This window comes from Varanus komodoensis, unplaced genomic scaffold (assembly GCF_004798865.1).
Source record: "Varanus komodoensis strain SLA01 unplaced genomic scaffold, ASM479886v1 scaffold44_3, whole genome shotgun sequence".
Lineage (NCBI taxonomy): Eukaryota > Metazoa > Chordata > Lepidosauria > Squamata > Varanidae > Varanus > Varanus komodoensis.
In genome coordinates, this window is record NW_025336010.1 from 2215540 (window position 1) to 2243191 (window position 27652).

The 27652-nt window shown below is 60.9% G+C and overlaps 1 protein-coding gene across 1 annotated transcript in view; it reads right to left on the reverse strand.

The window, feature by feature from the left end:
• The window catches only part of SCARF2 (scavenger receptor class F member 2), a 41011-nt gene extending 16562 nt beyond the window's left edge, over window positions 1-24449 (reverse strand). Inside the window, exons 1-9 of the mRNA XM_044444186.1 lie at window positions 24397-24449; window positions 23398-23549; window positions 20880-20981; window positions 20059-20578; window positions 18452-18670; window positions 16509-16637; window positions 4155-4258; window positions 3922-4039; window positions 2765-2883 (exon numbers count right to left, since the gene is read on the reverse strand). Of these exons, the coding sequence (XP_044300121.1) occupies window positions 2765-2883; window positions 3922-4039; window positions 4155-4258; window positions 16509-16637; window positions 18452-18670; window positions 20059-20578; window positions 20880-20981; window positions 23398-23549; window positions 24397-24449 (1516 nt within the window). The remainder of the gene's footprint in view (window positions 1-2764; window positions 2884-3921; window positions 4040-4154; window positions 4259-16508; window positions 16638-18451; window positions 18671-20058; window positions 20579-20879; window positions 20982-23397; window positions 23550-24396) is intronic.
• Window positions 24450-27652: the final 3203 nt, after the last annotated feature.

Below are 27652 nucleotides of genomic sequence, written 5' to 3' on the forward strand. Positions count from 1 at the left end.
GACCCACTTGGACAGCTCGGCTGCTCGTGCTCTGCTAACCTCGCATCTGGATTTGCGTAACCCGTGAAGGCAGCCCGGACACATCGCCGCCTGTGCAGCAGGCCCTTCCTCTGCCGGACGGCTTCGAAGCGCTTTAGAGCCTCAAGCAGCTGGGCGCAGTTCCCGGGTGGCTCTCTCCTCCCGTCCACCATTGATTGAACTTCTATCCCACCAGTTTCCTTCCAAGGAACTCAGGATAGCTTACATAATCCTCCTCTTCCTCTCCACACCGACAGCCTTGTGAGGTAGGCTAGGCTGAGAGTCTGTGACTGGCCCAAAGACTGCCTGTGCACCCCATGGCTGGGCGGGGACTTGAACCCGGATCTCCCAGGCCTCAGTCCTGTGCTCTTACCCACTGCTCCACGCTGGCGCTCCTTCACCCGGTGTGAAGACCTGCCGTCCAGGTGCCCCTGCCAAGGAAGGTGGGGGGGTGGCCGCTTCCCCAGACAGGCTCACCTGGAGCCTTTGCCGCAGCCCTCTGCCTCCGGGCGAAGACCTGTCCACCCCCGCCAGGCGGGCCGCTCAGGCGAGAGAGGGCCCACGACGCCCAGCGGGCCGGCCGGCCGGACGCTTTTCTGCCTGGAGCCCCTCTGGCTCGCCCGCCGGGGGCCCCACCTGTGCTTCTGGCCCCCGCGCACCCCCGCCGCAGGTCTTACACGCTGGAATAGTTCTACTCTTTGCTGTTGATTTCATCCTGGCTACGTGATGCGCTGCTGTCATTGTTTTATGGCCCACATAGTGCATCGTGCACCACCAGAGGCTTGGTGTGCTTTAAAAGAACATTAAGTTAATTAACTTAAACGAACATAAACATTAGTAACGTAAACCAGTGAGTGGCTTGAAACGGGATTGGCCAAATTCATGGGGGAGGGGGGATGCCGGAGGTCTCTCAGCTGGTGCGAGCCCGGGCAACTAATGGGAACCGCGGGTGTCCTAGAAAACGCTTGGATTTACTGCCAAGGGGGCACCTGAGAGTAGGCGCCGTGGACCCCGTGGTGGGATCCTGCACAAAGGCTTTTTTCCGTGTGCCAGGGCAGAGGGCCGGGAAAGAGGCAATGTTCCGAGTGGGGAGGTGGAGCGCCTTTCCAAGGCTCTGCGTGCCTCTGCCGCCGTGCAGAGCGCTCGGATCGTCCTCCACACCCCCGGCAGCAGGAGCAGCCTGCTCAGCCCACTTCTGGGAATTGACAGCGGCGGAGGGCAGCGCTCTTGCCACCCTGTTTATACAGAGCCTCCCAGCAGCAGCAAGCGCCAGGAAATCACACACACACCGGCCCATTCAGCCAGCGCCTCTGCTCCACAGAAGGAGCCTCTCTTCTCCGAAGGAGCCTGCTTCTGCAAACACAGCAGCTGTCACTGTTTCGCTGGGGAAATGGCTCCACTCCGCGGAGTCGCACTCCTTGGGCTTAGGGATGGGCCCCCACACTTCCCCACCCTGTTGGGGTGTGGCGGGAGAGGCTGGGCTGGGAAGTGCTGCCCCAGAGGGGACTCATCTGGAGTCGGGCCTCCCCTGGCGCTGCATGAACTCCGCCTCAAGTACAGTTTCTGGAGTGAGGACCGCCGGGGCCTGGGGCTGGGGGAGGCCCGCTAGCCCCCGGAAGTCTCCTGCTATCTCCCCCGCTCCTCTGCAGTCTTGTGCTGCGTGTTTTCTCCCTGTTTCTCCATCCCCGAAGGAGCCAGGCACCCCGGCTGGCCGGGCCTCGCGGGGGGAATGCAGGGAAATCCTGGTACCATGCAGCCCCTTTGCTTTTGCTCCATGATGTCATGGAGGAGCAGGACAGCTTTTGCCTTCACCCCGCATGGATTTCGAGGAGGACAGATCCGAGCGCACCATTAAAGTCCTGCGTGTTTGCGACCAGAACCCCGAACCTTTGAACTGGATGCTTCGCCCATCCATCTCACTCACCGGCACCTTGGGTGCCATGCAGTCTGCTGACAACCTGCAGCGGGTGGCCAGAGTCCCCACTGGGGCCCCCCGAGCGCTGCTGCCATCGCACCGACTGGCTGAGGCGAGAGAAGGGCCTTCCAGTCCAGGCTGCGGCTCCCACCGCGGCCGGCCGGACACCCCTCGCAGAGCCGGCAGGTGGGGCGGAGCACAAGAGCGCCCCCTGTGGGGCTGCCAGCGAATGGCACAGGGGGTGCGGGGGCCGCAGTGCTCTGGGTCGTGCAGTCTGGAGGGCCGCGAATATGGTGCCCCCCGTGCTTCGGCTCCCCAGCGCGCTGCTCCCGCCCCTCCTGCCGGCACCTGCTCCCTGGCCCTCTCAGCGCCCGTCTTCCCTGCAGACAGCGGCACCTTCGCCTCCTGCTTTTTTCTTCGACTTGCAGAAGAGGCAGGGTGAGCTGCAGAGGAAGAGGCTGTGCCCCCGGAGCCTTCGCCTCTCCGGACGATTCCTAGCCCGCCCCACAAGGGCCTGGAGGCGGACCAGCCCTGGGGAGACCCGAGATGCCAGCTGCAGCTGCTTGCCTCCGCACCCTGCGCTTCTCTGAGCCAAGACAGCATGAGAGAGCGCTGCGTGACGAAGGCAGGGGGAGCAGAGTGTGTGGGGGGGAACCTGGGGGGGAGCCCCAGAGCAAGGGGGCGGGCGCATCTTGCCTGCTGTCCCTCCGTGTGGCAGCACCCACTGCGGCCCAACCCAGGCTCCCCGAACGTGTCTGCCCCCCGTGAGACTGGCCACGCGACTGTCAGCAGGTGGAACCGCGGCCGGGCAGGTGAGGTGCTCTTGCTTACCTACAACCTTTGGCAGCTTCTGGCGGTGGAGCGGAATCCGAGGCAGCTTCATGCTGATCCGGCTGAACCTGCCGCAGAGGCATTTGGGGGGCTTCTCATGGGCCGGGGTCTGGCTCGGGCTGCAAAACAAGTCCGGCGGCCTGTGAAGATGCCGCATGAGGGGCGGCTCGGCATGGCTGCGGCACGTGTGTGGGGCCACTCTGCCTCGTGACACTGGGGTGCGCAGGGTACAAGGTGCCGGAATGGACAGCACTCCTTGCAGCCACAGGAAGGGGAAACGCGGCCCGCCTGGCTCCCCGGCTGCACAGCCCCCGGGCTGGCCACGGGCGGGAAGCATCTCATGTGGGCCTTTTGCTCCTCCATGGAAAAGCATGAGGCCTGGCCCCACCCCTCGTGCTGCTGGGCCTTCTGCCCCCCCTCCCAGGCCCGTCTGGCCCTCGCGCCTCCTCCCCCAAGCACAAGATCCCACCCTCCCTCCCAGCTGGGCACCCAGCATCCCCAACCCAGTTTCTGGTCCGGCACCCCCTCCCTGCCCCCCTCTGTCGCTGCACCGAGCCACCTGCTGAAAATCTGCCTCTTTCGGCACCCGGGCAGCCACCCTCAGGAGCCTAGCCCAGGAGGCTGCAAAGGGGCTCGCGGCTCCTCCGGAGGTCCATGCACGGCAGCTTCTTACAGCACAAGGGGGCGCGCATGGCCACTCCTGCCCCATGCTGCAGGAATGTGGGTGGAAACGCACGGTCCCTCAAGCACGTCTGCCTGTGCCCTTCGGAGGCGTCCCCGGAACGGCTCCTGCAGCTCCCTCCCCGTAAGAAGAGCCTCGGGAACTGTAGGCCAGCCTTCCTCTGCTTTCTGAGTCCCCAGACGTGCTCCTTCCACCCGCTCTGACTCCCTACTTCGTCCCCCTCACCTCTCCCCACTCCGCCATACCTCTTGTGCGCTCTCGTGAACAGCCAGGCTCCCTCACGGTGGCCATTTTGCGGTGGCGCCCATGGCATGCCCCCTGGGGCCCAAGCGTGTCCGCAGCGTTCCCTGCCCACTTGTCGCCACTCTCCAGGAGCAGATCCGGCCCCTCCCCACGGCCGGCAACCCTGGAGCCTTCGCCCAGGAAGGGCAGGGCCCAGGCACCCCCCCCCGGTCCGCGCGGCCCCCGCACTTACTCCCGCGCTCGGTCCTTCTTGCGGCAAATGCAGCAGCAGCTCAGGAGGGAGAGGAGCAGGATGAGCAGGAAGGCCAGCAGAGCGACTGCCCCGACGACCCCCATCCGCTGGTTGGCCTCTGGAGAGGAACCGAGCGCCCCGTCAGCCTCCGCCAGCACCAGACCCACGCTGCTGGGGGGGAGCGGGCCCCCGAGGGTGGTGCCCCCCGAGCCGTGCTCCCCGGGGGAACTCACCCATGTGGCAGGTCCCGGTCAGGGGGTTGCACGAATCCTCGCGGCAGTTGCAGGACTCCTCGCAGTTCACGCCGTAGTGGCCGACAGGGCAGGTCAGGTTGCACCTGCAGGAGGGAGAGCGAGGTGAGCGGGGCGAGGCGCTCGGGCAGGTCTGGCGTGGCCTCGCGCGGCTCTCCCAGGCATGCCGGGCCTCTCTCCGCAGCAGCCACTTCTGTTTAGAAACCGCTTTGCTTGGGAAAAAAGCGCCCAAAGTGGCTCACAGCATAAAGGACTGACATGCAAAATGCTCACAGTTAATCGCTTAAAAGCAGACCAGAAAAAGTCTCTGTTGGAAGCACTGAAAACAAGCAAATGCCCCGCACATGTTCAAATCAGAGAAGACTCCGCAGGTGGCACAATCCCCAGACGCGGCAGAAAGTGCCCTTCTGGGTGCACAATCCGCGGGCTGCCTGCATGGACCGCGGGAAGGATCCTGCACCCGCGCAGTGTGGCCAGTCCTTGCGCCAAGTGGCTGCCAAGAGGGAGGGTGGAGTGCCTCCACCAGGCCTGCGCATCCCGGGAGCTGGGGGGTGCCGGCTGCGAGGGCCAAGGCTAGCGAGGAAGCAAGCCTGTGGCCACGTGCCCCCAGGCGAGTGGAACAAGGCGAGTGGCTCGCGGAGGAAGCGTGCAGCCTCCCTCCTAGATGGGACCCCTTTCGGGGAGCTCATCCTGCACGAGGTGTCTGTGAAGAGCTTTGCTGCCAGCCTCACCACGAGGGGCGCGCTCTGCCCCCGTTGCCAGCCAGGGTTCCGACTCCCTTCCTCGAGAGGAGAGGGCACACACCTCCAAGATCCAGGAGTGGCTGCGGCTGCAAAGCGCCGGGGATGCCCGCTCCCCTCAGGGCTCCCCGTCCCAGAAAGGCCCTCGGCCAGGCTGCTTGCACCCCAGCGGAGCTCGGTTCTGTATTCAAACAAGGCGGGTCTTCCCTGCACGCAGCTTTTCGGCAGCTAGCAAAAATGCAGCTTTTTGCTAGCTGCCAAGCTGGTGCCGAAAGTTGGCTGCAGCTCAGTGGTAGCAATTTTGGAGGTCATGTGAGCGTGTGGGTCCTGGCGAGCTCCAAGGGGCAGAAATGGGGGGCTCCCAAACCTCCAAATTTGACCTCTTGCCTCAGCAGCCCTTTGGTGATTTCACATCATTCAGCAACGTCCGGAAAGCATGAGCCTGCCCCACTGCTCACCCTGTGGAAGTGGTTCCTCACAGCGCGCCGCAAGGCCAGCAGCCGCATCAGTGGGGCAGGAGCTGGGCGGCCTCTTTGGGCCGGAGGGCGCTCTTGGCAAGCCTTGCAGGTGGCGATGCAGCCGTCTGCCAGCGACCGTCTCCTCCTCCAAGAGGCTGCTCTGCACAGCTGAAGAACCACCGCGGGCAGCAGCAGGTGCCTTGCTGGGCAGGGTGCGCACATGTTGCGCTTGTCGACAAACCCCGAGTGGATCCCCCCCCCCCCGTGCAGCCCTTGGCCCTGGAACTGCAGGGCTTTCCACGGGAGATGTGGAAGTGCAGCGTCCGCTGTCAGCAGGCTGGAAAGACGTGACAGGCGGGAGCAAGCAGAGCGAGCTTCTGCAGAGCTGCCTCCGAGTCCTGCTTACCATGCGATCCTGCGCGTGCCTCCTGGGCGCATTTTCCCCAGCATCATACCGACTTTTTAATTCCACCAGCAAAAATGGGTTTTGGCTGAGCACGGAGCCACTGATGCACCGCTGCCTTCACATCATCATCCCATGGAGATCCTCTCCCCTTGAAGCTTCTTTGAGTGGTCCAGAAAGGTCCGGACTATATGCTGGGTATTCCATAACCGCCCACCTCAATTGTCTGAGGGTTTCCAATGTGTGGTCTGCGCCGTGGGGGCAGGAGTTGTCATACAACAACACAATTCCCTTTGACAGATCTCCTCTTCTTTTAGGGCAGGTTGCGGGTTTGAGTTCTTTCTAAAGCGTGTCCCAATACGTTGCGCCTGTGACCGTTGTGCCAGGCTCCCGAGAGCAGGCCCTCGAGAGTCCCCGCAGACGGGTGGCACCGACTTTCCTGCCAACACTGCAGCTGGAATTTCCTTGCGGCAGGAGAGGCCAGATGCTTCCACTGCACACTCTGCCGCTTGCTTTCGGGCGCGTGATGGTGAACCCACCTTTCAGCACCAGTGACCGTCCGCTGCAGGAAACTGCCACCTTCTTCATGGCAACAGGCCAAGTGCCGGGAACACACGTCCAAGCGCTTGTGCTTATGCTCCCCCGTCAGTTGCTTGGGCCCCCACCTGGCACACACTTCGCTGCACGGGGCCGGGCAATCCAACACGCACATTCCACTTCCCTGCAACCTCTTCAGCTGTTACTCTTCTGTTCCAGGGCCCTTTCTTCATCCCTCATGGTCGTGGCTGCAGCTGGACATCCGGAGCACTCTGCATCCGTCACACTAATCCAGCCGCTTTTGGAGCTTTCCACCCACTCACGAACGACTCTTTGAGAGAGAACTTTCTCAACGTGCTGAGCACACGCGGAGATGAACCGGCGCCCCCGGCACACCTTCTGCCCACAAAAAGCATATGCAGAACACTGCTCCTCTCTAGCTCAATTCATAAGTTTCGCAGGCATCTGGCCACAGCGTGACAACTTTCGCGAATCTGCCAGGGCAGCCGGCTTGCCAGACAGACTAGTCCCATGACACCCTCAGACGCAGCCAGTCACTGCACCTCCCGCCCTCACTGTCGCCAAGGAAAATATAAAAGTGCAGAACCTTTTTGAAGACCCCTCGTAGTAACTAAAAGAAAAACAAGGTTCATCTAAAACACGTACCAATCCCCAAAATGGAGGGAAGGCAAAGAGAAACCTGCTAAAATTACTCTTTCCTCAGCTTTTAGAAGCAAAACGTAAACAAATTACAGAGAATAATCCTGCATCGACTCCTGCTTGTGTCCTCCTAGCTTCCTTCCCCTTCTCCCGAACTGCCCCATCTTTGCAACGAACAGCCTGTGCTTCGCAGTTCTTGGTCATGGGCGACTCTTCAGGGAGATGGCTGGGTTCCCCGAACGCTTCTCAAATCCAGAGCCTCGCAGGGCAGGGGAGCATTGATTGTGTACTGCACAACCTCAGCCTGCCTGCTTCTTCTCTGATTGCCAGAACAACAAAGCCCACAGAAAGAGCTTGGCAAGCTGTCGGATTCACGCCAACCGATACTGCTCCTTTTCTACGGGGGAAGCCCTAACGGTGACGGGCAGAATCCTGCACATGTCCAGGTGTGTGTGTGAGTGCGCATGAGAGTGCAAAGAGTCAACAGCTGGAGAAGTAAAGGTGAGCGCCGGGCAACACTTGGTTCCCTTGCACGTAAAGGAAAGTTTCAGTACAACCCGTGTGGCACCTCCATTCTCCCCTCCACCCCCCCTTTCCTTCACACGCACTATCACTCAGCCTTGCACGGGGTTTCTCTACTTTCCCTCAACTCCTTTGAGCTTGACAGGAAAAGGCACGTTTAAGGTGGCGAAGACTCCGCCAGGCAGGCTTCCCACAGACTTCATTCCCACTCAAGGCTCAAGCAGTGACCAACTCGCCACACCAGCCCGGCCGGTTTCCTCGTCCTTCTTTCTTACATCATTGCTCCGCCAGGGAAGGGGCTCTGGCTGGCTCCTTGGGCAATCTTCCATCAGGGCAGTGCGTTTCCGCTGCTGCAGGACTGCCCTTCGAGAGCTCAGTCCCCTTGCCTCGAGCTGGACTCCTTTCACAGGGTTTGCTGACCGAGGGATGCAAAGATGCTTGCGATGAAGCCTCAGTCCCCTGAGCAACAGCAAGCATTATGATTTTTAATTATTACTAATTATTATTCCAATTATGATTGTTATAACTCACCTACTCCCCGTGTTGAGACTCAAGGTGGCTTGCAACATTAAAAATGTACACTATTATAACATCATAGCAACAAACAAAAGTGTAAACTGTAATTAAGCCAATAAAGGACTGAAATGGTAAAAAATACATAACCATCATGCCAGTCTCTCTCCAGCAGTGAGCTCAGGTTTACACTCATGCCTTTGTTTGCACAAGCAGAAGCACACACACAGAGTGTTGCTTTCTCCTGGCAAACCCCTTCCCCAAAACTCGCCTGCACCTTCATCCTGGGCTCCAGCCCAAGACGCCCCACGAGGCCCCCAGCTGCTGCTGCAGCAGGTGCCTCTTCCCGGGGGCCGGCTTCCGTGGCCCGGCCGCCTAGGGCTGCTCCGTCCTGATGCTGCCGCAGGGCATGTGGAAACAAGTGAGCAGAGAGGGGAAGAGGCATCACCGCGGACCTTGGCCTGGCACACCTGATTCTCCTCCTCTGCACATTTCTGTGTGCAGCATGAGAAAGAAGAAAAGTAGAAGCAGCAGAGGGAAAATGCAGGAGGGCTACAAGTGAAGAATGGGGTCACCTGGACCCCCCGCAAAATGTGGTGGACTATGAACAAGCTGGGAAGCCTGCCGAAGAAGGCCGCGCCACCCAGGTGCCAGGTGAGCCTCTCTGGAGATGCTGCATTTGTGCCGTGCCGAAATACACTTCTGAGGGAGTCAGAGTGCAGCGTGTCTTGCAGCACAGCTCAGCATTTTCCAAGACTGGTGGGCACTTCCCATTTCACAGTTACTGTTTTTGATTTCACATGGAGACATATACGTATTCCAATGACATGCACGCTTTCTTCCACATCTCTGCTAGGGATAATCTCCAAGAAAACGTTACTTACGGCTTTGCCAAGCTTGCCTCATATTGTATTTGTAATTGGCATCCATTCATTGTTACTAATGAATGTACGAGATGAAAAATTTGCTGTGAAAAATAAAGTCCTGGGAAGTTGTCCAGTTTGGAATCTGCCGCGTCCCACACCAGCGATTCTGGCAGGCCTTAAACGCAGCTTCAGTCAATTCACTGCACCGCACAAGGATCGGAGCTCACCCCGTCTCTGGTTAAGAATGAGGCGATATTTCCTCTGATAAGTTCAGGAATCGTCATGCCTCTTGAGCACCCAAAGCTTCTGCCTGGGCACAGGGCCCGGCCTCCCCATGCCACGTGCCAGTCGGTTTGGAGAACACGAACTCCCCAGCTGCTTGCGGCAGCTGCAAACAGCCATGCTCTGAAGTCCAGCCGGTGGCTGCTGCCTTTTTAAAACATCTTTTTAATATTCTGGAGTGCTTCTGAATTGTGCGCCGCGGGGTGCAGAATTCCGCATCCTGGGAATCGCCGCTTTTGCAGAACAGACTCTGCAAGCAGGTGGGCCTCCAGGTCGCAAAGACAAGTTGGAATCGACAGAAGACGCGGGACAGAGCAGCCGACTTCACCCAGGCACAACTACGGGCTTGTCGCACGGGACATTTGCGAGCGGCTCTGGGGGGCTGCGAGGCTCAGGAGAGGAGCCGCCGGAAGAGGAGGCGACCGCCGCTGGCGCACGCGGGCAGCTTAAGGCAGGCTGGCTCTCGGGAGGCGGCCAGGTCCGGCCGGCCGGCCGGGGCTTCAGCAGGAGGCCCGCTGCCTTCCCCCCCCGCCACGCCCTGGGTGGCCTCCAGGGGCGCCCGGCTGCTGCCGTGGGGACGGGAAGCGGGATAAGTGGCTGGCTCTCTTGTCGGCCAGGCCTCTTCCTGCTTGTGGACGCCGGGGCAGCCCCAGAGCCAGAAGGGCCGTCCAGTTCGCCGGGAGGGGGATTCGGCCTCTCCCCCACCGGCAGCAGGCAGAAGTCGAAAGCGTGTGAGGCATCTCGCTTTTCCCCCAGCAGAACCCCCGTTCTGGGCAAGCTTTCCCTGCCCCTGACTGAATGGAGCTTCTCGCCCATGCTGTCTGTTCCTGGTGCTGGTCCACTTGTTCTTTGCAGTTCTGCATGTCATTTCGGTCCAGGGCAATGCACTGCTTATTGTCAGCATGGTTGGACATCTCTTTTATTATTTATCTATCTATCCCACCTTTTTTCTTGCAAAGAACTCAAGGTGGCTTGCATCCTCCTCCTCCTCTGTCTTCTCCCCACAACAACAACCCTGTGAGGTAGGCCGGGCTGAGAGTCTGTGACCAGCCCAAAGTCATCCAGTGGGCTGGAGCCCTGGCCTCCTGAGTCCCAGGCCTGGGCTCTTAACCACAACACCACACTGGCTCTCAGTCCTGTTAGCATGTGCCATTTTCCTGTGAAGAGGCGACTGCATGGCATCACCAGCAGCATCGGAGCTTGGAGTGCCACATCCGGGCTCAGAGCTGGGCCCACTGCCCGGGCAAAGAGTGCCAGCTGTGGCCTTGGCCGGCCATGGGGCAGGCCCTGCCTGAGCACAGCAGCAGCAGAGGACTCCAGAACGAAATATGTAGGAGTGCCTCCGAGAAGCTTCTGTGTTCTCTCCACCTGCCCACAGCAGCCCGGGACCTCCAGATGAGTTTTAACCTCTGTGCCCCAGTGCTCTCCCTGACTGGCAAGACATCAGGGCTTCACGGATAATTTGCAAGACAGCGCCGTGGCCAGCAGGTTCTTGGCAAGGCATCGCTTGGGAGCTGCACTTCTTGGGGCTTCATCCAAAGGAAAGTGCAGTCTCTTTGGTCTCCTTTCTATGGTGGAACTGCCTGAGCCGAACCAATATTAGAAAGGAAAAGGAACAGATGCTGCGACTGAACTGCCAGTGCCAAGCGAGTGGAACAAGTCAAGTGCCAAGCTTTTTCTTCTGCAAAAAACTGGATGCCCCAGGGTTGGTGACGAACCACTGCATCCCCAACTTTCTCCTGCAGCCGGAAATCCTCCAAGTTCCTGGCCAGAAGCTTGTTCTGCAAGAGGGGGCTGCCACAAGTGTGAGGGCCCGTGCCTTTTTCCTCTTCCCCGACCCACAAGTGGGCTGCCGGGGGCTCCCAGAGCCATGGCACATCCGCGCAGACTCCTCCAGCCGCTGGCTTGGAAACGGGAGGGTGCAGTGGAGAGGAAGAGCCGGACTGGGCTGGGGTGCAGACCCGGCCCCCAGACCTCTTCCTCCTCAGCAGTGACAGCCAGCGGGTGTGAGGGGCCAGACTTTGAGGAGAGCCATTCTTTCCCCAAGTTTGCACATGCCTTGGGATGGTCTTTTTCTGGAAGCCGGGCTCTGGAACTCTGCGCCAAGAACTTAGAGCCTGGAGCGGGACTGACCATGCCCATGGGCCTCTTTGGGAAGTTTATGCAGGCTTTCTGGGAGGGACATCTGGGGCAGAGAAGATGCGCGCATGGAAAAGTGGAAAGGGGAGGAGGAAACGGAAAGGGGAGAGGAACGCCAACCATAGGGTGTGGGGTGGGGACAGCGGGTTGACTGATGATGCTTTTGGTTAGCTTTTTTGATGGCCTGGTTTAATTTTTTGAAATGATTTGGATAAGGAATGAAGGGCATGTGACTGCAGCCCTCTGCTCTCTTAATTGCTAGTGAGGCTGCTTATGCAACTCATATGAGGCCAGGGAGAGCGAGGAGGAAACTCCCTGGAAAAGTTGGGAGCAGAAGAACTGGAAGACACTCTGCAGCAGGGAAGTGGTGGCGCTTCGGATTTGCCTCCAGTTACAGGAGACCGAAGGCAGTGGCGGGCCTGCACGTCGCCCCGCGCATGACTGGGCCAGGGCTGCAGCTCGGCCACGGAGTGGCGCTGACACCAGTGCGAGTCGGGGGCTTGTTGTGGGAGACTCCCTGTTGCATACAATGGAAACACATGCATGTCCTGAAGCCCCTCCCCCCCCCAACTCATCAGGTTTGTGGTTTCTCTGGAGGAAACACAGAAGCATAGAAACTGAGCGAGTCAGAAGGGGTCTCCTGGGCCATCTAGTCTGACCCCCGGCTCCAGCTGGCTCACGACATGCCCACCATGTGCATGTCCTGCCTATCCTTGAACACCCGCACCAAGGGGGCCTCACCCACCTCCCATGGAAGCCCATTCCACACCCTAGCTTCAAGGTTCAATTTGGATGCCAGGAAGTACTTCCTGACAGTTAGGGCACCTGGGGTATGGAATGAGTGGGAATTAAAAAAAAAATTCTAAAGACAAAATCACTGACAATTCCGTCAACAAAAACAGATAGAAGGCAACAGGAGAAGCCCTTGTGGCTTCACAAAAAGTTTACCGATGATCTGAAAACAAAAACAAAAAAGGAAGGATAGGAAGCGGAAAGAAGGACAGGCTACAAAGGAAAATGCAAGCAGGACGCATGGAATTGCAGGTGTGGCATCAGAACAGCTGACGCTAAGAATGAACTAAGGTTACCAAGGGTTGATAAAAGCAACAAAAATGTCCATAGTAAAAGAGAAAAGAAAGAAATGGGGGTTCAACTACTCCGTGTGGATGGCAAAATGGTAACAGGTGACAGGGAAGGCAGAAGTGCTCAATGCCTCCTTTGCCTCAGTCTTCTCCCAAAAGAGGACCTGCAACTTCCTGTCTCCTAATTGGGTTGAATGAGCTCAAATCTCCAAAGCCTGACGAACTCTATCCCGGAGTCATAAAGGAGCGGCTGGAAGAGCTGTCAGAGTGCCGATTCTCGTCCAGAAATTATGGATGTCGGGGAAGTGCCAGAAGACTGGCTAATGTCGTCCCTCTCTTCAAGAAGGAAGAAAGAACAGCCGGGGAGCTACAGACCACTCAGTCTGACCTCACTCCCTGGGAAAATTCTGGAGCAGATTATAAAGCAGTCGGTCTGCAAACACCTTGGAAACGGTGCAGTGGTTACTAGAAGGCAGCATGTATTCCTCAAGGACAAATCCTGCTGGGCCAATCTGGTTCCGTCTTCTGGTTGGGTCACCTCCCTGATGGACCCTGGGAATGCTGTGGACATAATCCATCTCGACTTCACAAAGCCCTTGACAAAGTGCCCCATGGATCAGCGAACCAGCTCAAAGTGGGCTGGATGGAGCGACCGCCAGGTGCATCCACAGCTGCCCAGAGTCAACTCAGAGAGTGAGTGCTCAGCGACGGCATAAATAGGGAAAATAGCTTGCAAAAATGTAGACGTGTTTCTTGTGGGCTTGAACCCAATGAAGTGCTGATGCAGAAACCGGGATGATGTGCAGGACTGTGGGTAAACTCTGTGCTGGAAAAGTTATCAACTGAGTGAAACCCAAACTGGCAAATCTATTCCTCCCTGGTTTTGGTCTGTAAACTCCTGGCTGAAGACTGCATCTGCACACTGCAATGAGTGTGAGTCAGTGTGGTGCAGAGAGCTGGCTTGCCTAATGGTGAGAGTACAGGACTGGGACTCTGGAGATCAGTGGTCAAGTCTTCATTCAGCTATGGAGCTCTCTTTGGGCCAGTCACTGACCTGCAGCCTAACCTACCTCAGAGGGTTGTTGTTAGGACAAAATGGAGGAGGAGTTGTTGTCCTTGCAGGAAAAGGGGAATTCATATATAATGCAACATTGATAACACCAACGAGGGCTGTAACTATTGGGCTGCAGTTATTGTATTATACTGTTTTTCCTGGCAGTAAAATGGTAACCTGCTCTATAGCTTTAAAAGTGATGAACAGTATAGAAAACAACAAGAATAAAAATAGCAGTAAGTTATCCCAGGAAACCAGAAGCTGCTTGTTCAGAAAAAGGTTAGCAGACAGAGAACAAGCAGTGCCCCCAGACGGCGCCACCTGGAGGGGAATGGCGCAGGCAGGGAGGGAGGGAGGGAGGGAGGGAGGGAGGGAGGGAGGGAGCAGGGCACTAAACGCTCCACTCCAGCGAGGCTCCACCTGCGCTGAGCCCCCAGGAGGGCCTCTTCCGACACAGAAGTGCCTTTCCCAGAATATGCTGGTCCTGGGTTGCTCGCAGCTGTATGCAGTCCACCATGCACGGTGCCATTCTGCCTTTGAGTGATGCTCAAAGCCCAGCAGAAAAGCCTGAAGGGGACGAGGGAACTGACACGCCAACAGGATCCTGCCCTCCCACCTCTGGCTCTCTCGCGCTGTTCTTTTGTTTTCGGGTGGGCAAGAAGGGAAAGCCATCACCCACTCAAGCCACCAGGGCACCACACGCCCTCGCCTCTTTGGGCGAACCCTTTATTCTGCTAGAGAGAAGGAAGAACCGCCGAGACCCCTTCGCAGCCCTTTCGTTTGCCTTGAGAGCCAGAGCCAAAGCGAGCATCTCCTGACCAGGCCTTGTTTTCAGCATGTGCTGCAGGGTTTCCTGCCATCTGCTGACAAAGCCTGGGATTCAGCCAGACGCCGCGTTCCACCAGGCCACGGGGGCAGCATGTGCCCGGACGCTCGGATTCCAGGGGAAGACGAGCGGGAGCCTCCCAACACCGATCAGCGCTGTCTTGCGCAAGCCTCGTGGGGATGCACCCCAGCGCAGAGCAGGAGCGAGCCGGCCATGCGCACAGCCCTTTGGCGGGTGCAAGCAGCCACCGCCTCTGACCTCACGAGGGGGGACGGCCAACGGGCACCTTCCACAGTTCTACTTGCAGAACTCTGCTGCTTGGCCTCGCGAGCGTCGGGCGATGGAAGCCCACGTACATTTCTTCAGGCAAGGGCCAAACGGCACACTTGTCGTTCGTACAGAGGCGCATCCTTCTTCCCAGCCCCAGCGAGGAATGTGTCCCATCGGCCGCTCAGGCTGGCTCCGCCGAGCCCTGCTACCTCCTTGTAGAACACTTCCAGCTTGGCTCCACATCGTTTTGCCTTGGAGGATGCCCCCTGAAGGCAGCAGAAGTACTCCTGTGCTTCGGCTTAAGAGAATGTTCTCTCATCTGCTCCAGTTTTGGATGCAGGCACCAAATCATACCCCCAAATCCTCCCTCCCTCTTGCCAAAAACTCCTCCTGGCCTTTCGGCTCTTGACTTCATCATGCTGATGACCCAATCCATCAGCCTTCCCAACTTGATGTGTTTTAGGTGTGTTGGATCATAACTCCCATCCCCTGCTGTCTGGGGATGAGGGGAGTTAGAGTCAACATGCCCGGGAGAGCCTTGGTGGGGGAAGGCTGCCTTAGAAAGTAACTGAAGCTCTGCTGGACCTGTGCAGGAAGTGGTGCTGCAGAAGGAGTGAGAGGACGAGCTCTGCACCACAGGCACTTGGCATGCTCTCCATGTGCGCCTCCAGAGAGACCCTCTTGCTTTGCTGAAGACACCGGCTCTGCTGAGAAGGGGGAAAGCAAAGCTCTTGCCCCACTGTGGAACGGAGCTGGAGCTGAGTCAGCAGGCGAGGATGACTCATCCCGAGCACATGGCCTGCTTCTGCTAAGGACACCAGAGGAGGGCTGGCCGGGCACCCAGGCGCACTGTCAGGCGATCTCTCCCAGGCTGGTGGGCCCAAACCGAGTTTCAAAACAGGATGCCCAGATTGCCTTCTTTCAGGGCTGTGGCTTCCCTTCATGCATTTTTAAATTCCCAAGAGACGGGGAAAGAGAAAGCACATGAGGAAAGAGAAAGCACTTGGTACTTCACCCAGCAGCTTTAAAAATTTACATCACCAAGTTATTAGCCGCCATTAGCAGCTTGTCAGTAGCCTTGCCTTTGCAAAACAGAAACACAAAGGACTGCAACCCTTTTAAGACCAGGCTGCAAAACTATGGGGGGTGTGCAGGGAAAGTCCGTTCAGGGGCCCTGCCTGGGGCTCAGTGTGAGGCTTGGGGCAAGCTGCCAACACCCTCCTTGGGCCAAGAGGGAACAAGCCTGCCCTGGGGCAGAGGCGGCTGCCAACTCTCCTTCGCTACGGTTAACCTTTCTCCATCTGCCTTCCTTCCCAACAGTCCCAGACCTGTAAACTGCTTGGACCATGAGAAAGCACCGTGGAGGCACATGCACGCAACCTTCTCTGGAGCAAGGGGAGGGCCCACGTGGAGCAAGCAAATGATGAAACTGCCTTTGTGCAGCCTGAGTTTTTGCAGAAGAGATGAAAGCAAGCCGTGGGCAGCGATGCCCACGCACATTTTACGGCCACAGAGCTGCTTCTCCAGCCTGGTGCTCTTTGTGCATCGCGGATCAGCACTCCTAGCATTCCTGACTCTCAACCCTGCTGGGTAGGACAAAGGGGGTTGAAGCCCAACCCCCCCGGAGAGCACCTCACTGGGAGAGGCTGTTGGAAAGTCGTGCAAAGCAGCAATCCAACATTTTGTACCTGGCCTAGAATTTAATTATCCCGAGACTCTCAGCTTTCCTTTTGAAGAGATGACATCCCTGAAAATGTGTGGGTGGTGCTCCACGAAACCCCAGGGCCCAAAGGGGAGCATGCGCCGTGGCACTCCGCGGCCTGGCGCCCTGCACAATGCTGCCTAGTGTGTCCTGGGCACCGAGTTGCCCCTGTCAGCTTCCCCAAGAGCGCTGATGTTTCTGCAAGTGCGGGGAGACCTCGCATGGCCTGGTGCACAGGGAGCCCGGCGGGCCGGACGACCGCGCCTGGCGAAGCTCACTTACGAAGCCCCATGGAAGCCGGCTTTGCAGAGGCATCGCCCCGTCTCGAAGTGGCACTCGCCATTGAAGCAGTCGCTGCAGACGAAGGCGCAGTTCTCGCCGTAGGTCCCGTTGCGGCACTTGGTCTCACACCTGGAACGGGACCGAGGCAGCTCGTCAGGCACAGCTGTGGCCACCTGCCCCTTTCCCTTGGTGCCCAGCCGTCCCTTGTGGCCTTTTGCCAAGCGGCTGGGGGTGCATTGTCCCTTCAGGACCAGCCACCCAGAAGGCTGCGTGCTCCGCCAACAGGAAAGCGCCCAGTCTTGCCCCCGCCCCCTCCAACAGGTGCTGAGGACTGCGGCTGAGCCCAGAGGGGGCAGGGAGGCCGGGCCCCAGGAGCATGTGGGGGTCAACATCCCTGCTGACCAGGAGCCGCTGCCTGCGAGTGCAGAGCTGGATGGGGTGACAGAGGCCCTCAAACACAGCGTGGGTGCGGGAGTCGCGGAGGCATCCCTGGCAGGCAGCTCTCTGGCCCTCAGCTGACTATCTCAGCCGAGAGAGAGCCCAGCACCTCCCCAGGCGGCTGGCTCCTTTTCTGGCTGCCAGGCCCTTGGGAAGCTTCTCCTGATGCTTGCCTGAAGCCTGCCTCAGCCTGTGCTCCCCTGGCCTGTACCCCCCCCCCCCCCCCCCCCGATGACAGAGAATAGGCTGCAGCCCTCCAGGTACAGCAGGGGTAGCTGTGGCTGCCTGCCCCCGCCCTGCCCCCAACAGCAGGGGGTGGACTCGATGGCCTCCAGGGCCCCTTCCAGCTCTATTCTTCCATGATTCCACGCCAAACGCACTCCGTCTCTGAGGTTCCTCTTCACAGGAACGAGGCTTGCTGGCACCCGCCCTTTCCAAACATGTTCCAGCCCCCGATGCGACGGCGGCTTTTCCCGCTGTGGCCGTCGGCCATCTGCTTCGGACTCAGTTGTTGGAGGAGCTGCAGCCAGGCCAGGCTTTGCATTCGGCCACGCAGCAGGACCCCCGCAGGAGTTTGAGCAGGCTCGGCTCAGGGACCACCGCGGTGGAGGGGCCCCGCAGACCCTCCTGCCTCCTCCCAGAGGGAAACCTGCACACCACACGGTCCGGAGAAGCCCTTGCGAGCTGCGTCTGGCACTCCTAAGTAGCTCCCAAGCCATTTTATATGTCTATAGTACATTTTGCTTTATGTTCCTGCATTTTTTGACACAGCTGGTGTTGGGGTGGGTCTATCGAGCGAAAGTGCCACTGGAGCTCAGAATCGCAGAACAGCAGAGCTGGAAGGAGCTGATAAGGCCCGCAGGACTGCAAGCATGGCGCCCAGCTGCATTGTGACGCCCCCGGTGTGGGAGCCCACCCCCTGCCCAGACCACCAGTTCCACTGCGGCATGGTCAGAGTTAGGAAGCTCTTCCTGTCGCTCCGCCAGAGCCGGGCTTCCCGCCACTTGAGCCCGTGATCCTGTGTCCTGCGCTCTGGGATGGCCGAGAAGTTCCTGGCTGCCCCGTGCTTCCGAGCTTAGAGGAGAGGTCCTGAAGCTGCAGGTCCTGCTCTAGGCTCAGGCCGGGGCCGGGGAGTCCTGCTCTGGCCAGATGGGGGGCCGAGGGGTTTACGTCCTACTGATCCCCGTTTTGCTCTAGGGGGCTCAGGAAGGCACGTGCAGAGGGGAGCAGGTGGCCACTGTGTGGGCAGAATGCTAGGCCAGAGGACTCTCGCTCCGATGCTGCAGGCTCGCCTGACCGCCCCAGGGCTGCCCACGTCCCCTGCGGACTTCACCACAGGGCCCCCGGCCAGCCGCGAACCGTCTGGTCCCCGGCTCTCACGCGACTCGCCTGCCTGCGCCTCTCCTTGCTGCACGCCCAGCTGCAGCCGCTGCCCCAGAGAGCGGGAGACGGCCCCCTGGGCGTGGGCTGCCCCCCAGCCCGGTCCTCGCGCACAGAGGGCTCACCTGTCCCCAATCCAGCCAGGGTTGCAGTGCGAGCACTTCCCGTTGATGTGGTTGCAGGTGTGGCCGTCCTTGCAGGGGGGGCAGACCTGGTCACAGCCCTCCCCATAGAAGCCTGCAGAGCAGACCTGGTCGCACTTGGTGCCGTTCCAGCCTGCCTCGCATGCCAGGCAGCGACCGTCCACGATGGTGCAGGGCTGCAGCTCCTTGCACTGCCCGCAGCTGGAAAAGACGCGCCGAGAGGTCGCTGGGAACCGTGCCGTCGGCGGGAGCGGTGGCCCGGTCTCCTCGCAAGGGCCCTGGTGCCCCGGCCGCTTTGCTTTACCACCGGGGGCCAGGGACAGCGCTCGGCCACTGAGTGGTGCATCCGCTGCAGCAGTAGCCAAGCAGGGATGATGGGAACTGTAGCCCAGCACTTCTGGAAGGCCCCGGGTTGCATGAGGCTTCAGTACAGCAAAGCTCACTCTGAAGGGAGCAGTGTTCAAATTGCTGGGGGCCTGGAGGGCCCCGGGGAACCCCAACTCCAGTCCCACCTCCCAGTGGCAGGGTGAGGGCGTGTTGGAGCCCCACTTCGCGTGGCTCGGCTCACCCAGGCCCTTCGCCGAGCCCCGTCTGTTCTTGGTGCTTCCACGGCAGGGCCCCGGGGGGGGGGGGGGGGCGGCCCCCCCCCCCCCCCCCGCCCCCCCCCCCGGTTTTTGTGGGGCCCCCGGGGGGGGGGGGGGGGGGGGGGGGGGGGGCTGGCCCGCTGCCCATCCCGCGTGCCCCTCCGCATGGATTTGAGACTGCCATGGGGCGGGGCGGGGTGGGGCATGACTCTGCTGACAGGAGGAGGGGTCAGATGGTGCAGCGTGCCAGGAGCTCCTCTTCTCCCTGCACTTGAACGTGCAAGCAGAGTGTGCGGGAAGGAGCTGCTTCTGGATCCCCAGAGGGGCAGAGCAGGGGGCCTCACATTTTGCCACCGGGGCCAGTTGAAAGCTGCCAGTGCTGGGTGTGGGCCGGAGAGGGGGTGTCGGCGGTGCGCGCGGGCCGGTGTGGGGGCGGGGGCGGGGCGTGCAGGCATGTGCAATGAGGCGAGGCGAGGCGGGGGCGTGCGCGTGTGGTGAGGCAGGTGCGCGAGGCAGCGGCTTGGAAATTGGTTTCTCCGAGCAAGCCAACGGTGTGTGGGGTGAGGTGGGCAGCAGTGGGCACGCGTGTGGCCGCAGATGTGCGCGTGGCGGGCCGGATTCGGCCCCTGGGCCTTAATTCGAGGACCCATGGTCTGGAGCATCCAAGGCCCCGCAGCCTCCTGCCTCTCCGGCAACCGCTGCACACGTGGCGGTGCCAGCTTCATGCAGTTCTCCCTGCATCACAGCAGGATGGAGCGCCTGTGCCAAGGCAGGGAGAGATGCACAAGGAGACATGCTGGTCGCCTTTGCATTTGTGGCGCCCCTTGCGCCCCCAGGTCCCCCCGGCCACCGGGGTGCAGCCCAAGAGCTCCTGCGAAACAGGACTCAGCCACCCAGCGGGGAGAGGCTCTGTTCTCAAGAGGCGGCATTTCCCTAGCAGCCTCTCTGCGGACATGCATTTCCAGCCTGCGTCGTGCGGGGGGGGGGGGTTGGGGGGCGTCTTACCGTCTCCTGCAGCCCTGTCCGTAGAAGCCGGCAGGGCACGGCTCCCGGCAGAACTTGCCCCGGTAGCCCGGCTCGCAGGTGCAGGCGCCGTCGACCTGGCTGCACTTCCCCATGTGGCACTGGCAGTAGCGGTCGCAGCGGGGGCCGAAGGTGCGCCCGCGGCACTGGCAGCGCCCGGTGAACTGCTCACACGGGGAGCTGCTGCAGGCGCACTGGTTGTTGCAGCTGCGCCCCCACCAGCCCGGCTGGCACAGGCAGCTGCCGCTCTGCTGGTCGCACTGTGAGTTGAGGCTGCAGTAGCAGGCGCTGGAGCACTGCGGCCCCCACCAGCTGGGCTCGCAGGAGCACTTGCCCGTCCTCTGGTCGCACTTGCCGTGCTTGCACAAGCAGGCGTTCTCGCACTTGGGCCCCCAGCGGTTGGCGTTGCACGTACACTGGCCTGTCACGTCCTCGCACTGCCCGTTCGGGTGGCACTGGCACATCTCCTTGCAGTCGGGGCCCCAGAACTGGCGAGGGCACTCTGCGGGCACACAGCAAAGCCTCAGCCGCCGCCACTCCTGAGCGGCTCCTGCCAGACGGGACGTTCGGCCCTCCCTGCGGTCAGAGCGTGCGGCCGCTCCTCGCCCCTCACGGCAAAGGGTGCAGGCCACGTGCATCCCTGCCAGAAAGAGCCCGCTCCGGGCCTCGGCAGCCAAGAACCGGCACCGAGGCTCGCGCCTAGCCTCTTCCTCCCGTGCTTCCCTGAGCCCCAGGTTCCGGGGGCAGGCCCCCGCGAGGGAGTCCCGCACCAGTGGGGCACCGCCCGGGCACCCTGCACTCACTGGTTTCGCAGTTGGCGCCGAAGTACCCGTGCCGGCAGCGGCACTCGCTGGGCCTGACGCACACCTCGTTGTCCTTGCAGGTGAAGTTCCCTTCGCACACGGCTACGGGGAGAGAGCAGGGCAGGGTGAGCGGGTGGCGGGCGGCCACACCGCCTGCGCCACATGGGCCTCTGCAGAGGCCGTCCTCCTGCTGGGGTGCCCAGAAGTGGTGGGGATGATGGGAATGGAAGGGTCTCCAGCTGGAGAAGCCTCCCCCCCACAGCAGAGGTGCAGCAGGACTGGGGCCCTGCTGGATGGCGACGGGCAATCAGCTAGATTCCTGGCCAGTGGCTGGCCACGCGCCACAGGGCCCGGCAGGCGTACGAGGGGGGCAGGAAGCGGTTCCACGGAAAGGTCATTGCAGCCCGCAAAGGACTCCTGCCATGGGCACACATTCCACAACTACGGGAGCACGCGCCTGTCAGATGACACGGTGTTGGTCTCCGAGCCTGCGTGGAATGGAGTCCCGTTGTGTTCAGAGCTCCCTCCCGGAATTCCAGCTGGAGAGAACAGGGGAACCTCCTGCAGGTGGAAGCGAAGGCAGAACACAAGCCAGAAGTGTGGCTTCTTTCCTGTTGCTTAAGGCAAGAGGGGTTGCTTGGGCCTAAAAATAAGATTAGGCCCAGTCATGCCCATATCTGCATATGAGGTGGTGTAAATGGTTCTTTGCAATCAACAAAATGGTATAACGACGTCTAAATGTGAGTGTTCGCATACTACACATTTTTGCAGGATTTGCACTTCCTGTTCCTAGTCTATGTCCTGTGATAATTCCCTGGCTTCTGGGCCTCCTTGCAGTGCCCTCTTGCATAAGTTACACAATGCAGAGCAGCTTTGCCATCCCAGCTTGGTGCCTTCGAGGTGTTTTGGGCCGCAGCACGAATCACCGTCAGCCACCTTGGCCCATGGTCCTTCTGTCTGGAGGAGAATGGGTACTGCAGTGCACCAAATCGGGGGGGGGGGGGGGCAAGCTGGGGAGGTGACAATGGAGTGACCGCTGTACCTGATGTGATATCATGGAGGGGTGATTTTCACTGAGAGATCAGTGAGGCCTCCCCACCTAACACTGTGTCGTTTGCTCAGTTCTTAGCTTCTCCTGTCGAGTGACCTCTGCTTCCCACTCCTATAAAAAGCAAACAAGCAACTCCCCCAACGGTGCAGTGCCCCCAGCCACAGGCAGTATGGTGCGTCCTTCCGGAAGGTTCTGCCCACTTACACGGTCCTGCCCAGAGCCCAGGCGTGGCCAGCAGGCTGATTCTCTCAAGCCACGCTCTCAGGGAGCGCAGCTCAGCTGGGTGGCAAACCAGCGGGCGGATTAGAACAAGGCAGTCCATGAGAAAAGGCCTGGGCGTGAGCGGGGGCTCATGCTGCGCTCAGCTTCCGCGGGTGGCGCGGTCCAAGCGGCACTGGGTGAGCCTGGGGAGGGCCACGTCCCCGTGGCTTCCTGGAGGGGTTTGGATCCCCGGCTAGGCCTCACCAAGAGCTGCCATGCATGGGGAGCGGGACTGAGGAGAAGACCCACCGGTGCTGGGAACATCAGGCGGTGAGGGGGCGTGCCGCGGCCCCGGTCTTCGGGCCTCTCGCCGTGCAGCAGAGCACTCTGATGAGGGCAAGGCACAGGAAAGACTGCCGGGCAGGGCCTCGTCTGGGCCGCCCTGGCCAGAGGACACAGCCCCGCCGCCACCTGCCAGCTCAGAGCGGGGCTCTGGGAGGGAGCCTGCACTCCCCAGCCTGGCAGAGCCGAGGCTCCAGCAGCGGGCAAGGCCCTCCGACGGCCCGGGCAGCTCCCCCACACACCGGGCGCATGACAGGCCTCGGCCGCTCCAGCTGGCCCAACTGCCGGCTGAGGCAGCGTCCTCCCGTCACCCCGCTGGGCAGCCAGGCAGCCCTCCTCTCCTCCTGCACGGGCCTTGCTGCAAGCGTCCCCCGCAAGCCTCGGAGGCTGGGGGCAAGTGCCCCCCTGGTGCAGTCAACGCTACAGACAGAGCCTTTGCAAGGGCTCGTTGTTCTCCAAGTACATCCAGGAAGCACAGCCACCACCGAGGAGTCTCTGAGCATGCAAAGAACCCTTTGTTGAACTCCACCTAGCAGCGACTTCCGAGAAGCCTCTCTTTGAGTCCCCCTGGCCCTTCTGGAGGCATGCAGGCCTCCTCTCCGCATGCCGCCCCTCGAGTGGGCTTGCCGTTCTCTCCCCACACTGAGCCAGTGGGTCGGGAGTTGCACCAGGCCCAGCCGGCTCCTGGAGCTCTCGTCCCGAGCCCTCTGCCGGCAACTGCAGGCCCCAGCTATTCAGAGTCTGCCGGAAGACCTGAGGAGGGCGGCCGAGAGATAAGCCCCCCTCCCCCCTGCCACTTCTCCCATCTCAGTGTCTGGGGCGCTGGTTCCCAGGGCCCCTCCTGGCCTCATCTGAATCTGCTGGACCTTGGGATGCGTGCCTTCCTTCCCAGCAGGGGCCTCTTTTCCACAGGTGCTCACTCACCACCCCGGTCTCTCTGGAAAGCCCCGGCGCGTTTTCTGGGAAATACGTTTGCAGAAGCTCTCTGGAAGCTGGACTGGGGCTTGCTGCCCACGCCAGCTGGGGCAGCCGAGGTACCGGCATCCACGCGCCTGAACGCACCCTGCGGCCTCCACCTGCGGCATCCCGGGTCCTTCCTGAGAGTGAGTCAGCGGCAGCCTCCCCAGGGGCGGCTCCTGGACCAAGAGGCTCAGGGCGGGAAGGTTGACTGCGGCTGGGTCCCAAGCGCAGGGCGTGGTGCTGGCCACCCATCCTTCCTCAGCTGCTCGGCCAGCCTTGGCTCCTGAACGAGGAGGGCCGGTCCGGGGCCGGGCGCGCCACAGCCCTGACACAAAGCGTTTCCCCAGGGACACCAGTGAACAGGCACCCGATGGCGGGGAGGTGGTGAGGAAGCAAGTGAAGGTTCCAGAAAGCCCCCGGGTGGACACCAGAGAGAGATCTATGAAGGCACAGAGAGAGTATTAGCAGTGGGTTAATACAGGAGAAGTGGGGTTCCCGGCGTGCAGCCAAAGGCTCGTCCCCGGTTCCCGCCATGCACGACATGCCAGGCGAGCGCTGACTTACCTGCCTCTCCGTGGAGGAAACGCTCCTGCCCGTGGGAACCGTCTGGCTAGCATTCGACCAGGCACTGAGCACATGCAAAGGAGGAGCCGGCGAAATGATTAGCGCCCGGACGGAGACCCCGGGACGGGGGCCTGGCTCTCTGCCTTCAGACACAGGGACCACAGAGGAGCAAGCCACCCTTTCTTTGGGGGTCTCCCACCTGAGCAGAGGGGCTGAGAAGAGGGTGCCGGGGCGACACGGACACTAACCCCTGGGCGTGAATGCTGAGCCCACTCGATCCCAGAGGCTCTGGGAAAGCAGCGCGAAGAGACATGCAGCGCAGCGCAGCGGGGTTAATATTAGTAGGGCTGGTTTTAGACGGCGGGCACTGGCCCAAGACAAAGGCGAGGGGATGCCCACCACTCTCCTCCTCTGGTCGGGTCTCTGCTCACCGGCTCCCCCACCTCGGCCATCCTGTGCCTCCCCCTCCTTGCGTGCCTCTCACCGCTCTCTTCCTCCACAGCCCAGCCCCAAATCCATGCCCCTCCAAGGCCTTTGAAGTGACCCCACGAGTTCCTCCTTCATAGTGAACTTCAATCCAAGGATACAGAACTGAGCACGCCCTGTATTCCCCTTGCTTGCTTCTTCTGCCTGCCTCCTACCATTCCACAAGCTGGACGGGACCCCAGCCTTCTCCAGTCTGGAACCTTTCCCACAGGCCACACTGCCACTCCCATCACCCCAGCCAAGGGGACCATCGGGGGATAATGGGAGTGGCAGTGCAACCTGTCTGGAGGGCACCCGGCTGGAGAGGGCTGCTGCCTGCCCCAGAGATCAAAGATGGGTCCTTCTGCGTGGCTTCCCCAAAGCCCTGTGACAGGAGTGACCCTGTGAACATGGGCAGCAACGCCTCCCCACTGACCCGGCACCAGGCGATCTTGGGGCGCCTTCTGAAAGAGGCTCAGGTTCTGCCATGTCAGGCACAGACCTCAAGTGTGGGAGTTTGGCCGTGGGAACTGCGTGTGGGTTAAGAAGGAAGGGGCAGAGCACTGGGCGTAATGGCCACCATCTCCAGGCGGGGCTGGAACAATGCCTGCAAGAAACCCTGGAAGCTGCCGCCGCCGCTGCTGCTGCCAGTCAGTGCTGGCTGCATGGGGCTAGAGAGAGCAGGGCCTGCCGCAGTGCCAGGCAGCCCCCGACCAAGACTGGCTGCAGCTCTCCAAGGAGGGCAAACCCCAGCCAGACACTGAGTCCCTCAGCTTTCTGCACTGTGGCACTTTCCAGCTTTCCAAACAATGTGGAGTACAAGTCCCATCGGCTTCTGCCAAGACGGTGGTGCTGAGGGATGGAGGGGACCTAAATCCTGGAAGGGCACTGCACCGGAGAAGGCTTGTCCGCCACGTGAGGAGGCTCAAGCACAATCTGCAGGGCAGGAGGAATCCGCCAGCGAATCGCCTCCGGGGCACATCCCAGCCCTGGTCTGGCTGGCGAACCATCTCCTCTGCCTGGCATTGTTCTCCAGGGGCCTTTCTCTGCCCACCTGGAGATGCTGGCGACTGGGCCTCAGACGTTCTGCATGCCGCGGGACAGTGAGCACTACAGAGCCCGAGAAGGCACAGCTCCCGGGGTGCGCGAGGCCCAAGTGTGTAAGAGCTCTCTTCTGTGACTTGCATGTTTCACGCATGGCATGAAGCCAAGGTCCGTCCAGCCAGCGTTCTGCTCCCACATTGGCCACTGCTGGGCGGGGCATGCTGCGTGTCCCCCTTCAGAGCTGACCAGCCAGCCTATTGGCTCTTTCCAAGTGCTCCGAGTGCGCACAGCACAATGGATACAGGGAGGGGAGGGTGGGCCCAGCCTCTCACTGGCACAGGGGCACGAGGATGTGTGCAGAATGCTCCTCCGCATGTGCGGGGTCTTCGACATTCCATCGAACATGCGCAGGCGGAGGGAGAATCTGCCTTCCTGCACTCATGTTCATGCACCATGGTCTGATCCCCTCCACCCACATCCTCTTCCCCGCATGTCCTGTGACTCTGCGATGAGGCTCGGCCCAGCCTTGAAGGCCCAGATGCTCCCCTGAAACACAGGTGGGAGGGGTGGTCTTGCACAGCTCCTGGATGGGGCCAGGACAGAGCCATGGGGAGCTGGGGCCAGGTCTGGATCCGCCATGGCCCCCAGGGGCAGTTGCTGGAACTAGTGTCAGCCAGGAAGCAGGCAAGGGGGTGGATTAGATGACCTCCAAGATCCCTTGCAGCTCTCTCTGTATTCACCAGGACGGGCCAAACCTGAGCTCCCATGCAACCTGCCAGTCTGCTGCACATCTTCCTCCCATCCGGTGCCTTCAGAGGACTCTGAAGCGTGACCACCCATAGGTCCAACAAGAGCTAACCCCAGAACCCCAGGAATTCCCTCGTACTTCAGCAGGAGCAAATGTCCTGGTGGATCGCTTCCCAAGAGCCTGGTCTCTCCATCTCCTGCTCGCCTTCCGTGCGGAAGCCCCACAGAGCGTGCCCAGAGGCAGGGGCCCTCGCGCACCTGGGAGGAGGACCCTTCCCTGCCCAGCAGCTTCCAAGCCTGGACCGCAGTCCAGCGCAGCCGCCTGGCTGCTTCCACAGACAGGCCAACCGCCCAAGAGGCCAAATGTGGCCGCTGCTAATCAGCACGGAGAAATATTACTCCACAGGAAAGAAAGGGGGCCAGAGCCAGCTGGAACAGCAGTGAATTTAACAGCGGCTAAAAATAGCTTCTCTGAGTTTCCCATCAGTGCCTTGGGACTCGAAGTCCCAAGAATGTACAGCCCACACTCCCCCCACTCTGCTGCAAGACGCCTCCGAAGTGATCTCAGACAGAACCATTGGATGCCGCGATCCAACTCCCGGCCCCAAGCGGCAGGGGACGGAGGGGGGCAGCCAAGCCGCAGCTCCTCTTCTAGCGAGGCTGCCACTCTGCACAGGGGGCTACCAAGAGCCCCACTGAGCCGGGCAACACGTGGTCGGTGCTGGATGTAAGCAGCGCGACCCCCGCGACCCCCGCAGGCCTGCAGCAACTGGCTAGGGCAGGGGCCCACACCCTTGCAAAGCCCCCTGTGGCGCTTAGGGGGCCCCGAGGCCACGTGACTGTCTGCTTGGAGCAGGGAGGTCACTGCCCCCCAGAGCAGCTCAGCTAAGCCGTGGCCCCAAGGATTCCTTCCTCACGCCACTGCTGTGTCCCTTTCCGAACCCTTATGGGGCCCAGACACGGCTGTCTTCCTCTCCAAACACCCCGTGTCTCCGGACTCTTTCCTGTCAAACAGGGATCCACTGGGGAAGGTGGGGCAGGCCTGGCAGCACCTGGTTTCCCGGCTTCGCTCACATGCGGGCCTGGCTGGTCCGCGGGGAGCAGGGTGGGCGAGCCAATGGACTGCCAGCGCTGGGGATGTCTGAGGCACGGCTGGAAAGGGGTTCGCCCTGCCCCAGCCCACGCGGTGCGCCTCGGTAGTTCCCTGGGAAAGGGACAGAGGTGGGGGGGAGGGAGGGCAAGCGAAGCTCGTGCTTACGTGTCGGGCACTCCTCCCCTCGTTGCTTCCATCCTGCGCAGCAAACGGCTCCGCTGCAAAGGGAGAAGCAGAGCGCACGTTAGAAAAGTCCGTGAGCCAGACGCCACTTGCCCCCGTTGCCAGCAGTCTTAAAGCGAGTGG